This window comes from Strongylocentrotus purpuratus, unplaced genomic scaffold (assembly GCF_000002235.5).
Source record: "Strongylocentrotus purpuratus isolate Spur 01 unplaced genomic scaffold, Spur_5.0 spur5_scaffold_5, whole genome shotgun sequence".
In the NCBI taxonomy this organism is placed as follows: domain Eukaryota; kingdom Metazoa; phylum Echinodermata; class Echinoidea; order Camarodonta; family Strongylocentrotidae; genus Strongylocentrotus; species Strongylocentrotus purpuratus.
The window spans coordinates 42,224,094-42,239,321 of NW_022145611.1; the positions used below are offsets into that span (position 1 = coordinate 42,224,094).

General features: G+C 35.7%; 1 protein-coding gene and 1 non-coding gene across 2 annotated transcripts; one reads left to right on the forward strand and one right to left on the reverse strand.

Moving 5' to 3' along the window:
• Positions 1 to 346: 346 nt before the first annotated feature.
• On the forward strand, positions 347 to 5,406 carry LOC754233 (hydroxyacyl-thioester dehydratase type 2, mitochondrial). Its single transcript, XM_001178256.4, has 4 exons — positions 347 to 680; positions 2,031 to 2,113; positions 3,335 to 3,435; positions 4,142 to 5,406. Exons 1-4 carry the CDS (start codon positions 424 to 426, stop codon positions 4,223 to 4,225), a joined length of 525 nt encoding a protein of 174 aa, XP_001178256.1. The 5' UTR covers positions 347 to 423; the 3' UTR covers positions 4,226 to 5,406.
• Positions 5,407 to 11,201: 5,795 nt separating this feature from the next.
• Positions 11,202 to 11,274, reverse strand: TRNAT-UGU. Its single transcript has one exon. It is a non-coding gene; the product is annotated as a tRNA-Thr (tRNA).
• Between the last annotated feature and the right edge of the window lie 3,954 nt (positions 11,275 to 15,228).

The following is a 15,228-nucleotide window of genomic DNA, read 5'->3' on the forward strand; positions in this document are numbered from 1 at the left end:
ACAGCTTGGTGCGTCATGTATCGATATGTGCGGATATGATAACGACGTATTGTGCCATTTGAACATAATTTCTATTGGGTAGGCCTATACCAGGGACATTCATTTTTTTAATTTTTTTTTTTTAATTATTTTTAAATAATAATAATAAAGGAACCCTTAGTTCCTTAAAAAATTAAAGTTCCTTTCAATATCATGAAGCATCTTAAAATATTAAAGCATCTTATTTTGCAGTGACTCTATTGATCATCTAAATGACCCTTCAAATTGAAGAGGCAAAGGGGAATTCGTCGGCGCATACAATCATGTCAGTAAACAGTCAACAGAGGGCAGTCTGATTGTCAACAAAATGGGCAATCTCGCCTGGAAATTGAGAAGTGATCATTCAATTCAAGATTTGTGTTTGAGTACATTTCTTACCAGAAGATGTCTTATCTTTATCAGCCTTTCAGATCATTCTCAAGATGTCATTTCACACAATTGAGAAGTTATGCATCAGGATCGAGCGTCTTGCTCTGGTTTCAAAAGGGAGATAAAGCCGCTGTATCGAAGAAATTTAGCCGGGAAGACGTGCGACTTTTCGCCGAACTCTCCGGGGACACGAACCCCTTGCATACCGATGAGGAATATGCTGCGAAGACGCGATTTGGCAAGACTGTTGTTCACGGAGTTCTGTTGAATGGGTAAATGATCAGATGAAGTTTTTTTTTATTACAGCCTAAAAGGGCAAATGTAATGGAGCAACTTTAGAATACCCCACCACTAAAATTGACCAAACGTTTGTAGGGTACCAAATACTTCACCAATGGAGCTAAATCTCGAGACTTGATGATGATATTCTTTTAATTTAAGTAACCCTAGGGTCTAGTCTACATCTAAGGTGGTACTGGACAGGACCAATCGGTATATACGTCCAGATTTCCGTGGCATCGCAAACTGTCAACAAACATCACAACTGAGGGTGCAGAGTTCAAAAATCAAAAACAATAAGGTGCTCATAAAAATAGAGCGGGTTGCAGACCTCATCTAATTTTTAGATGAAGTAGAGCCACATCGACTCTCTATCCCGCCTGTGTACAGCTGGGCTGAAAGTTGCTAAACCTAATCCTAACCCTAACTCCAACCCCAACCTAACCCTAACCTTAACCTTAACCCTAGGTCTTTGACGTTTTAAGTACATAAACCCTATATTGGTGGGGTATTCTAAAGTTAAGGGATCGTTTAACAATGTTAAAGCTGAGATGCACAGCCCTATGTGTTATCAGTGTCTGTGATACGGTGTTGGGCCTATATTGAAGCCCTAAAAATTTGCGCTTCATAATGATCAAGAAGTGCCTCAAAAAAGTGCAAACCTTTGAGTGATCGGTTTTCCCCAATAGACTAGTGTTATGAAAACCATGTGGCAAACACAAATTTGATTTCAATTTTCAATCATAAATATCTTGATAATCAGACAGGCGATCGGCTTGTAAAAGTCATTGGGTCCCTGAATGTCCTAAAGGTTTATAATTATCATTGCAGCATGAATGAGCTAATTCAAGGATTTTTTTAATGGATCTAAGACAAAGTTACCAGATCCCTTTGAGCCAGGCAAATCACCAAGTGATGTCCACTAAGTCAATCAAATGTGAGTGAATTGTGATTTGAGAAAATAAGATTTTTGTTTCGTTGATCGAGTTACACTCAAGTCTCAATATCAAACACAAATTGGCATCTCTGACTTGTTTTTTTAGGTTCTCTCTCATTTGATCTGTAACTGTAAGTTAGACCACATTTTTACTTTCTTTAAAGAAAATTTCCGTCATCAGGCACCCTAGAAATGATCATGGCGATGGCATATGTTTTTAGGCTATACAGGTTGAGATACTTCTATGTCCCGAACTTGGTTAATTTCACACATGGCAGCATTACTATCCTGACTGTGTATAAAGTTAGGTGATACTGTACTGCAACTGCAGTACATTGATGCAACATTTGGTAAAAACCTGCTATATGATACTTTCAAGTGAAATGGTCTATTTGTTCTATCACAGTTTGGCATCTGCTGTTATGGGAACCAAGCTACCAGGGCCTGGAACCATTGTTATATCCCATTTTTCTGAATTCCCCAAGCCATGTGAGTACTGTAACATCAGTTTAGCTGCTCAGAAAATGATAAATTCACAAACTATTAGAGAAATGATCCTCACTTCAAGTTGTTATCATTTTTGTACTGATCCTGGTGGCAAAGTTACAGGGGGCATGGGGTAATCAATGCACTAAGCATGCCCGAGTTCAATTTGCATTTAACACCTAAATATTTTGTTTACAAAAACCCATCCTGGGCTGAATACCATGAGGAACTTCTCTTGGTTGATAGCAATGAGGAATGCATTTTGATTACCTCCATCATGAGTGAGCTTATATACATTTTCACATTCTTTACATCACTTCACTCTTATGGTATGGTATGGTAATGATTTTATTGAAAAATCATTTGCAGCCAGATGGCTGAATTGCATAATTGTGTATGTTGCATAAAAACATAAATATCTATACAAACATAAATATCTATACAAACATAAATATCTATACAAACATAAATATCTATACAAACATAAATATCTATACAAACATAAAAAAACTACAGTAAATAATCTAGCAAATCGTATTAAGGCATATCACACAGTGAATGAATTTTTTTAATAAATCAGTGTACACCTATTACAAATTAATAAAATTTGCTTAACAGCTAACAGTTGCTTAAATATATACCACAATCATCATATATGACATATATATGAAAAGAATGTTTGAAATAAGAGAGAAGAGAGAACGAAAGGGCTGGAGGGAAATATAGAGTTAAGGACCTTCTGACTCTATACAGATGATATGGAATTCAATAAGAAACATGTGGTATCCCCTTGTCACTTAGATTTCACTATTTATTTCACAGTTCACCACTGATGGCATAACAGTTTATTTCTTAATTTCTCTACTTTTTAGTTTTTACCATTATCTCTCCTAAAATTAGGAAAAGACAATTCTCATTCCATTGACAATGGGATACCACCTGTCACTTATTGAATTCCAAATATCATCTGCATAGAGTCAGAAGGTCCTTAACCCTATTTGAAAGTATAGGAGATAGAGCCCCTCTGGCTCCTTACAGGAAATATGATTTGTGGTTTTTGGAGTGCAGCAAGAGATTGTAAAGCAGTAGATTAGAATTCACTCAGTTGTTTCTTCATTTTCTTAATTTGATTAGAAAATGTCAAATATGTGTTTTAAAGTGACATTTTAACTACTTTATCATTGTGTATGTTGCCCTTCACTATTTATATTATTTCCCTTGCAGTATTTATTGGAGAAGAGGTCATAGCTGAAGTGGAAGTCACTGATGTCAGAAGCTTATTAGTGAATTGCGCCATCACTTGTCGAGTTCCTGAAAGGAATGAGGTAGGCTGTGAAACACATGTATGATAGGATTTTAAGATGATGTAGAAATGCCTCATACGGGGCATTTTCAAAAGTTGGGTCAGTGCACCCAGATGTTGTTGGTATGAGATCAAGAAAGGGATTTAGTACCAATGTTCAAGAGTTAGATGCCAACCCATAGGTTAGGTACCAAATGGTACTCGTACCCTAAAGAGCTTTGGTAAAATATCATTCCATGTGCAACAGTTAAGGAAGGTCAGTGATGATCATAAATATGTGAAAAATATAACATGAATAGATTAATTAATCCAAAATTCAATATTATTCCAGTAGAATATAAGATTCAAATTAATATATCTGTCATGAAAGTAACTACACATCTAGGTCATAATCTCCATTACAGTTTATGACTGATTCAAGTTGTTGTGAAATCCTGAGTACTTTAAAGTATTGTGAAATGTTTCTGTTCTTCTAGTTTTGAGGTTCAAGAATGCATCCAATAGGAAACTTTCAGTTTTTAGGCCTTTGACTTTGTTTTCATATTTTGTATTTCTTATATAAAAATGCCTATTCCAAATGTATCAAATTTCAGCGTTTAAAGTCATACTAATTGTTTATATCAGTAAAATTATTAAAGATTTCTTATATACAGTGTATTTCAGACCCTCATCAATTCACAATACATTGATAGACATTGATTTTTTAAACTTGTTTCTTAATTTTTCAGATTGTAATGACAGGGACAGCTACTCTTCTTGCCCCAAAGTCAGCCAGGAGAAAGAAAGTCAACCCCAATTCAGAAGAAACTTGAAAACAAGGTGTCAACTATGAAACAGATCATTTGCAAAATAATTAGCACTGTCCTTGAGACAAGACTGTTGTACTATTGGTAAATTTTACCATATTTTGGTTTCTGCAAGCTCTATCAGAATTCTTCTGTTGAGTTGATGGTTAAAGTCGAGTCACTGAGAATATGTGATGTACCACCATAGATGGAGCTATTGCAGTGTACTCATGTATCCCAAGGATATATATATGTGGTGGTGGTTATTTTACCTGACTGCTAAGAAAGCATAAATGCTTGTTAGTAAGCTACCAGACGGCCGACAGCTTGAAAACAAGATGTCAACAAAGAAATGAAACAAAGAGAGTAAGATAAAACCAGTACCGGTATGTGAATTTTAAATCTGCTTACACCTGGTCAAAAGATCATGTCAAAAACAGGAATAAGCCCCAAAATTTGATATGATATTATGATACTCATTATGTGCAATAGCTCACTGATTAAATCAGTGATCGTGATACTAGGTGCTGGTTCAAAAGCTGAAATACAAAACGAAACAACCTGCATAACGTTAGGACTTCTAATTATGTACTGATCACTCAATTAACTGTTCATGAATTCATGTCAGAGAGTTAGATTGTTAATAATCATGTGGTTTTAGTTACTGGTACATTATATCTCCTTTAAACAAATCGCGTAGTATTAGTCATCTATTACCCAGTCTCTTTGGAAGGAAGTAAACTGTATGGTCTCTGTATGATTCTGTACGAATATATTCATGCAATATTCAAGTGAAATAAATGGCAGTCTGTCAAATTAGGTTACATGTAATAGGAAAACATGGGTATAACTCTGCTCTAATCACTAGCAGAACGAGTTAGAGTTATATCTATCTGATGGTTGATATGTCAAAGTTAATAATTCATAATATCACCCTTTGAGATTCTGTCAAAGTATTGAAGGCAATGACACATTTGCCTGTTCAGAGCCAGAAGGGTATTGACTCTATTATAGTGTATTATAAATAGATATCCACGGTGCCAAACAGATTCTTTCTTCTTGTCTTGTGAAAACTTTCATGATTGTAGGGGAATTCAAATGTGATGTCTTCCTGGAAAAAGTACAACATATATGTACATGTATTCATTTACTGAAAAAAGGCTTTTGTGCATATACTGCATAATGAAATGATCACAAACAAAATCAAAGTTACAGATGTCTCACTAATGACTATTTTGTTGTCCTTCTCTAGGAAGAGATGTGTGATTGGTCTGAATTTGGTTGAATATGGTGACTGATGCCAAGTTTCATGATGAGAGTGGGACACATAAATAAGAATGAATTTGTGGAAAAGAATGGCAGTTCCACTGTTGATAGCCAGAAAGCATGAATACTGTAAATGCTATAAGTTAATGCCCTTCTGCCAATCAGCAAACAGTTTTAATTATTAAGGGGGGAAAAAAACAAAAAAACACATCCAATCACAAACTTAAAACCAAAGTTTGGTGGTAATTGTGATGGTAATGGTGGGGGTGGTGGTGATGATGATGGACAATAGTTTAGTAGTGGTGAGATTGGTATATTGGCATCGCTAGTGGTGATTGTGCATGGTGTTGGGGGTGCAGTTTGTGCAATGTCAGGTGATGATGGTGTTGTTGCCACATTATGACAGTGATAAAAAGGTGCTCAAGATTGTGATTGAAAAGACCGAAATCGGTGTTTAATACATTGACTAATCAGAAAATACAGATTGTATCTGTACAGTGCGTCCCAGAAAAAACGAAACCGAGAATTATCAATGTTTTATCATAACTTAATCACAATTATAATTAATAAATGACACATATTTGTAAAGCTTAGATCCTCCTCTTTCAGTTGATGTAACACATATAAAAAAAAAAAATCAGCCATGCATCAAGTCTTTCGTCTTATTGATGCATGGCTGATCGTCAACGAAACAGAGTTAAGCAACTCTGTTGCTACGGCAGGCAGCAAGTGAAAACGAATTTGTTTAATCAAATTATGGAAATGCAAGCATTACTTTAAACAAACAGAACGTTGTTATTCCTGGCTCATTTTTCCTGATTGAGGTCTCATATGAAAGGGCAGAAAATGAACTTTCTAGACATATGATTTTCTCTTTAAAATTCAGATACCGCCCTTAAAAAGGCTTGTTGGTACCCTCTCTTTAAATTGTTTTTAATCACTCATGCGTGAAATATGCATTGTATGAGTTGCATCAACTGAAAGAGGAGGATCTAAGCTATAAAAATGTGTGTCATTTATTAATTATAATTGTGATTAAGTTATGATAAAACATCGATAATTCTCGGTTTCGTTTTTTCTGGGACGCTCTGTATATGAAGATTGATGAAACAGAAGATCATCACACACTATTTCAAAAGTTCGCTTAAACTTTTCTTATCAACTTTCTTCCCTCTCTTTTCATTCTTCTGCTATTATTTCCTACCCTCTGTCTGTCTACCTTACAATCACGATCATTTTCTTCATTTGAGAAAGATTGACATGCGAATTGATAGCATGATGCGCTGATGAGGTTGCGCACCATTCTGGGTGGTAATAGACCCTGGTAGGTTCCCCCTACTGGTGAGTAAACAGTGATCCTGAGTAGGGGGTTGACCCTGTGTGTTTAGAGAGTTAATGGGCTGGGAATAAGAAAGTGGTTGCCATTCACTGAAGACCTGTAGAGAAACTCATTAACCCTACACACCCCAAGCGAGACGTGGGAGATTTTAAAGGGGTTGGATGCGGCTATAGAATGGTGACTATCAATAGATTGGCTCGCAGACAGAGCATCGCTGGAGAGAGGATGACTTCTAAATTTAGGTCCCTACATTTCATTTTCATCAAATTTGAACATTTTCGACTTATGTCGGTATTTAAAAATAGTTGTCATAACTCTTGTTTTTGCCAAGTTTGGACATCCGAGTACCTTTCTTTTTTCTTATTTTCAAAATTTGAAAATCCGAGTACCATTTAAAAAAAAAATCTTGTTTGATGGAAAATTTCAGCCAACTTGATTGCATAGTAACCCCCCCCCCCTCCCCATTAAAAATGGCCAAGGCGACACTCTTCATTTTGATATTATAAGCAATTTCAAAGTCGTGCGGAATGCCCGGCCCCCCCCCCCCCCCCCCCCCCCCCCACTCAGGGTTCGAAATGACCGCATGCGTGTTGCCAAAATGTCCGGTAAAGGGGTACTTTTCGTGCGACAAAGTCCGGCCCGAGAATTGTAAAAAAAGGGGTGTATTTGACTTTTCACCCGGAGATTTCTTTAAAAAGGGGGTGTTTTTTTCTTTTTCTCTCTCATCTCTTTGCACTCCTAAGAAATTATTCCGAATTAAGGGGGGTACATTGACCATTTTTCATGATTTAGGGGGGTCTCCAAGGCAGGAAAAGCCCGCGAAAAGCCCGCGAAAGGGGGGTTCGGAAATGTTGGCAGTCCTCAGATAGGGGGTGCTTTCAAAAAGAGGGAACGAGCGTATGCGTACCCTAAATAACACTGAGTGGGGGGGGGGCCGGGGCGGAATGGAATTATCATTTCAATACAGTGAAGTTACAATACGAATATTTTCAATTTTGCGATGTCGAGACAACTCGTTGCAGCTACATTAGAACACAAAAAACAAATACCGCTGCCAAAGATAGCTACAAATACACCATTCTAAACACTGGACAAATTTTCTTTGGATATCACAAAGTGCCTTTATACCCCCCTTTTATACAAAAAACACATTACAGTCTTCTTTCTTTCCTTCTATTATTTTAACTGTCAACACTGAAAGCCCGAATACTTTCTCCTAACCAGCACCCCACCCTCCCTTTCTATCTTCTCTCCTATCCCATCTCCCATTCTCTCATCTCTTCCTCTTCTTTTCTCATTTATATATCTTTTTCTAGATCAACGAACTTAATGCAACCCTATATATTTCAGCTGGACCAATGTCAGAATGTAATAGTCTCGCTGCGGGAAGATAATAGCGCATCATCCGCAATTTGTCAAAACCAATTTGTTGCCTGCGTTGGTCGACATTTTTTCTCCGTAGTCATTTATTGTACAGTGGCGTAGCCCGGGTCCACCTATTGAAGGAGGACTGGTGTCATGGGTGGGGCGGTCTTATGTGAGGGGGCCTTGAGTGCAACTAAAGTGTGATAGATAGGAGTTGTTTTCCCTCTCTTCCTTTTCCCTTATTCTCCTTTTTTCTTTTCCTTTTTCATTTGAGGGATAAGCTAGGGGAGGGTGAGGGGGCCACCCCTAGCCATGCCTCTGTTTAGCTTTCCAATATTTATTGACGTCTCAACCTTTTTTTCTTGCATAACACGAGTGAGGTGAAAGTCACTTACCTGGGTGGTCTTCATCCATTTATTATCAATCTACATTTAACAAAAATTGCCCTTGGCTTTGCCACGCAATTTCCAAAACAAGACTTAAAGTGGTTTCTCCAAGACCATATCAATGTCAGTTAGTTTGTATCGATTGTATGTTTAACAGGTGTAACTTTACTGTTCGTAAACATAATGTAAATCATTTTATTAGTGTTTCTAGCAAGTATCTTATGACAACGTTGTAGAGGTTTTATAATGGTTGTTTTAAAATATACTTAACGCATTCAAACGTGTTAGTGACCAGTCCAAATCGATCTTGCACCCAAATTTATCACTCAATAATGTTTATTCTGATTGATCTAATTTATGAAGTAGACATTTTTTAGTAACGTATAATTGCACGATAATTAAGTAATACTGATTATTATTCATTTTTAAAGACTCTTCTGTCAAATGAAAGGAGAAAATGTTCCCTCAATAACGCAATCCCGCGGTAAAAGGTGACGGGTGGTCATCAGTTTTGATTCTCCACAAATTTGTAAGGCCAAATATATATTTTCTCCTCGTTCCCAATCAGTTTTGAGTGGTGTAATGTTAATAGCACCCATTGATTCACATGCTGTGCCATGAAGCCGCAAGAGGTTGCAGTTTCACTTTCGGAAATGACTTTTACAATTACGACAAAATAAGCTGACATATCTGGGATCACTCGACCTGGAGAGGATGCAATGGAACCCTAACGTTATTTTTACAACTGGCGTGAAAGAAAACTAGAGAGCGAGGCTATGATAAGAACTGTAGGTATTGGTCTACTAAACTATGCTAAAATGAGTCCAGGAAACAAAAATAGATGCATCACCTAGATCAACAAGTATTATATGTTATCAAACTAATAGATGTTCATATAAAACACGAAAGCAAAATTGATAAATATTTGAGTACCAATCGTTCTGTGGATATTTCGTTTTATGTTTGGTATGAATATTACATTTCAACCCCAATCCTTTCAAAGTTAAAAATACAAAGAGGTAAGAAAGAAATGAGACCAAAGGCCGAAATACCATGTTAGTTCTCAGTGCAAAAAAACACTCTAATATTCATAACAGAGTCGCCTTTAAACCGTGAAAGAAAAGAAAATAACGCGTTTGAGTTATCTTCGATGTTTCCTGTCACTTTCCGTTAAGAGTTATCATACCTAAGTGTTATTGTTTTAGCAAAATCTGAACGCTACTTACTCTGAGCTACTTAGATATATTGATTAATGTGCAGAAACATCTATCACTTGGATAAATATCATTCTTCAACTTTGGCAAATGAGTGAAAATGAGTAAAGTTAAGAATAGATTCCATTTCCAATTTCTTTAGCTCCAATTGTTTAGCCCCAATGAGCCATTCCTTTTTGAATTGTACTTCAACACAAGTGTCTTTTTAAGCACCTGTTGGTGATATTTTCAAATAGTCCACTTAAGTCTCCCCATGCAGGGAGGTGAAAGAAAGGAGTCGAAACTCTTGTAATTTATTCAAACGCATTCGTGAGTTCTAAAGCGTAACAATGGGATGTGTAACATTCCACTTGGCTTTGAAGTTCCATACTACGAGCCGCGCTTCCACTGCGGGAATTTTTGGAGGCCAGGCACCAGCCCGGACCCCCCCCCCCCCCCCCCACTCCGTGAACGGAGGGATACCATGCGTATTCCTAAACTCTCCGGCTCGTAACAAAAGAAAAAGGTCTACCCGTATTGACTTTACACACCGGACTTATGCTGAAAAAAAGGGGGGTGCTGAAAGAGGCTCGTATAACAAAAGAAAAAGGTCGACCCGTACACCGGACTTTTGCTGAAAGAGGGGGGGGGGTCGCTGGGAACACGCATATGCGTACCCTAAATAGCACTGAGTTAGGGGGCGTGGGCATTTATTACAAATTATTAAATTACCGGCAAAATTTCAGTGTAAAATATAAATTTTATATGGGTATTGTATTGGGAATAGTGGATCAAACAATTTTTCAAATTTAGGACTCCGCCCTTCCTATAATTTGTGCGCCAGAGTTGGTAAAAGAAAAATTAGATCATGACAAAAACTCAATATTTTAGGGTAATGCGCTAATTATTTGTGCATGTTTTAATGTCCCGTTATGTAATCCATGATTTACAATCTTCGATAACTGTAAGTTTGCTAATGCGTGTTTTCGCGTGTTTTTTGTATTTTTGCAGTTGGAAAAAAGGATGAAATTATACAAGTTTGTGTCCGCTTGTTCTACTCTTTACACATTCAACACTGGAAGGGACAGCGAACAGTTGCTGTAATACCATTTTCTGATGTAGGAATGCTAAATCCTGAAATTTCATGCGCTCTTTTATCCCACCATCTGGTCAACAGTTGCAAATTAGCGCATAACTTTTCGGCGGCTTGAAGCATGGGTCAAAGGAGAGCGGTTTGATTCCAGTCCTTCTCTATCACGTCCCTGATCCCCCTAAACTCCTCTAAAACTGCTACTGTATGGCGCCAAATATAACTTTGGTCCTCCTTGGCGGTTATTGCTAAGCTTTTACCTGCAAAGTATGACCGCAACATAAATCATCAAAAATAGACATGTTCAGGAAACAATTATACTCCAGGAATGATGTAACCTGTTATTTTACAAAAGATATTAAGTAGCCGCCTGTGAGATTTGAACTCACGACCCCTGGTTTACAAGACCAGTGCTCTAACCCCTGAGCTAAGGCGGCTTGCATGCCAGCTGAGTCATTCATATCCATACTATTAGCACGGAACTCTCATCTGTCAGCTGTTGTCATCAAGAATAGTATATTGATTGATTGCTTCCAACCAATTAGCACTTGCTTACGTTGTATTTAATGAGAGTCGTTGATTTTCGTTTTTCTCGGCTTTGTTCCAATAAACCCACAAGTGTGATCAAATATTAGTCAACTGCTGCCGGTTTAGAGAATTTGAAGAGTATTGTAAAGATTAAACACAACCCATTTCCATATAATGTTTTATAAAAACAAAACAAAATTATATACATGACTATGAGATATCTTCAATGTTGTAAATCTTTACTTTCAGTAAAAGCGAAATAATACATCAAAAGCATTGATATTAATTCTTATATTCCGGTTAATTAAAGCATCACGTCGTTTATTTTTTTGTTGGCATGTTTTCTTGTCAGATATAGGAAATTGAAGAAGAAAAAAACATCAATAAGAACTTGATAGCCTAAATCTATTAATGTGAAAATAATCACTTGAAAATAAGTTCTAGGTCATTACTGTAATAGTCTCCATAGATAGGGACTAACTACTCTAAAAACCTAAAAACACCAACAAAAAAAATATGTTTGTATTGCACCATTCCACGTATTTAACAGCTTTAGCTTCCGCTAAGCAGGAAGGGGTTATTTGCTTTGTAGGATAGTGTAGATATTTCCAATCTCTGTCATATCTAAGTCTACTTGACATGATCGCAACTATTTTTTTTAAGTCAGCGGCAATTTTAAGACCCTATACAGAAATCACGTTGGGCTTACGCAATAATAATTATGTGATTCAGTTTGGATTACGCAATATGTGATTGTCAGTTTGCACATTTTCAATACGTGACGCACAAGGCTATTGAAAGTGCCTTAGGTTGATTTTTCGAAAGTAGTTGTTACTTTGTTATATCCCGTGGGAAATGCTAATCTCTCTACTTGAAAAATGCAATTTACAGAATCAGGGACCTTTTTCACGAAACTTATTATCAATAACAATTGTTATTCTACGACACTCAAGTACAATGATTTCAGGAGCTTAAAGCAGTTATTTTAACTTGTTATTGATTTCTGGACCCCTCAATAGAACAGCTGTCCTGTACTAGCACAGCTGAGCAGGGCGATCCATCCAATGTTAGTTTCTCATGCTATCACGTATATTGTTATTTATATGTTTTTAATATTGGTGAGTAAGATCAAATCAAATCAAGGTTTATGAAACAGCACTGAATTTGCTTATAATTATGAAGCATTGACTTAATGGTTTATCTTCCTTGGTGGGTACAATATTGCATGATTTCAACGACCCGAATGATAAGATAACAAACACATACAAATAGACTTGATATTCTCATTGTTTTGTTTTTAATCACATACAGGTGTTTTTCAACGTGTAACTAAACATAAAACGATATACAATCTTTATTCAAATTAGAAGGGTTATCATCTGATGAAATAAATACATGCATGAGTCTTTTATTAAACAATTACTCATAAGATTTATTAATCGGAATTCTTAATATTGATCCCATGAACTTTAGACATTTTTTTTCCAATTCTAATTTGAATAGTACCGCAAATCCTCTGCTATTTTAGTCATTATATACCTTTACCCTTCATCCTGATTAAATTTGGATATCAAAGAAATGTTCTTTCGTCAAAAATTTAGCATCGGCGTTTCAACAGAGATGTTCTAATTCATTTATGTATACAATGTACTACATGTATTTCAATAATATAAATTCTGCATTATATGATAATTTAAAAATACCCTTTTTTAAATTCCATAATAACATCCACAATTCGGTCCTTTTGAAGGTATATATTGAATAAACCATTATGTTGAATGAATTAATGAATTGCCGTTCGATGAATGTGTGAATGTAATATTCGTTACTTAGATGTTGGCAAAGTATCATTATGAATGAAGCCTTAAAATACCTTACTTTCAGAAATGTTACCAGTATGCTTAAAATATTCACACCCATTCTTAAAATCATATTCGAGTTGTGAAGATAAAAATTGGATCGTAAAACTAATGCCAGCGACTATATTTATTAAAAAGTAAAAATCTGTAAAAAATAGCAACGTATTTACTAACCCATTTATGATACACGTGTATATATTACAAACATTTTATTACGGGCATATAATCATGTTTTGTTCTTGTTTAGGCATTGAGTATACCACTAATGTCACTCCAAATAGTACGGGAAAATATAGATTTTCTAAAGAACACATTCCCTATAATAACTTTCGTTAAGCTTAATAACAATGACATCATAAAGAATAAGAACATACCTCAGCCTCAGATTCTTTCCAAAAGATGAATTTGTATCTTAAATAGGTATGAACTAGTGTAATAAAAACTGGCAAGACCCTTTTTAATAACAATTTTAATAAAAAAAATGACTGTGGTAAAACAAGTCTATGTAACATAATTCGTAAATATGAGGCATGACGAATTAAATGCCAAACTTTGAAAATATCCCCCCCCCCCCCGCCCCAACAGAAATTGTTTTTAATTGGGAAAGAAATTTACTTAAAAAACACGTATTTATTTCTCTGAGAGTGACTATATACTTTCAAAACACATTCATTCATAAAACGTGGTCGACACATTGGACAACAAATCTTATTTCACGATTCATCAGTACGTCTGTTGACTAATTATTTCACAATGTTATTTTTTCAGCAACATATTTATCTACAATTTATCGTACTTTACAAATCCCTGAGAAACACATATGTCTCTATATACTGTTCAAACGCATAAGTTACATTTATTTATAAACTAGCGGCAGAGTATTATTTACAGTGAGAGTAGAATGAAAAATATCTTTTTCCTTTACCTAGACGGTGAATGTTAAAATGATCTACAAAATGTACAGAAATAAATACAGAAATAAATAAATTAATAAGTAAATAAATAAATAAATAAATAAATAAATTAATTAATTAATTAAAAAATGAAAATAAATACATGTAAAAGAACACCTAAACTGTAAGAGGGGCACCCCAAATTTAAAGCGCGAGACCAGACTAAATTTTCATCTGAATAATTCAGATCCCTGACCATTCACAAATATGGACTCGGACAAAGTCCCGCACAGAATTCAACACTCTACATTCATCAAAATTAATGCAATACCACCCAACAACAAATGATTCAACATGATAAGCGAATACACATTTTTTTGCTCCACTCGTATAATGTCCAACATGGTATTTATTAAGGACCTTTCATAAATGGACCATGAATTTAAGTGAAGTGGCGCATTAAAATGTGTATTTTGAAGGATTTTTTAATTAAGTTAGTTTTGGAGATCTTTATATATCTCTATATATAGATACGCCATTTCATGAAATGTTTTATCCTTATAAGTGAGACATTAATTTCGTAGTGCCCGAAACTGCGAATCCTGTCACATTGAACGATAACGCATGCAGCGCGTGGTGTTAAGTTGCAGACGATATAATAATGAAGTGTATTTTTGGCGGGAATTCGTCGTGGTTGCAGAAAGTGCAATGTCCTCAAGGAGTTCGACCTTCTAATAGCTGAAATACTTTGACTTTAACCTCATCTACCCTTCCTTTTTGTTCGTCTGTTAAGAGTACAAGTTATTTTTAGGATTTTTACAGACCCACTAAAAATGAAATTGTCTTGATATAATTATGGGGCCAACGGAAAACTCAGGTGCAAGAATGTGACAGATATAGGTCACTGTCAATCTAACTATTTTCAAAGAAGTGTATGCCTTTATATATGAGTGATATGGTTTCTAGGGGAAAACTGTGAAGGATTGTATAGACACACAAAGTCCAATTATTTTGGAGAAAATGTATATTATGAATCGCTATTCTAACAATAAGTATACGTAGCATTTAGTGTACCCGTGACTATTTCAGTACAAAACACTTTTAAAATAAA

Excerpts from the sequence above, each read along its gene's own strand:
- LOC754233 (XM_001178256.4), top strand. The coding sequence starts at position 424 with ATGTCTTATCTTTATCAGCCTTTCAGATCATTCTCAAGATGTCATTTC. Across the intron at positions 2,114-3,334 it reads TTCTGAATTCCCCAAGCCAT|TATTTATTGGAGAAGAGGTC; the intron begins GTGAGTACTGTA and ends TTTCCCTTGCAG. Across the intron at positions 3,436-4,141 it reads GAGTTCCTGAAAGGAATGAG|ATTGTAATGACAGGGACAGC; the intron begins GTAGGCTGTGAA and ends TTAATTTTTCAG.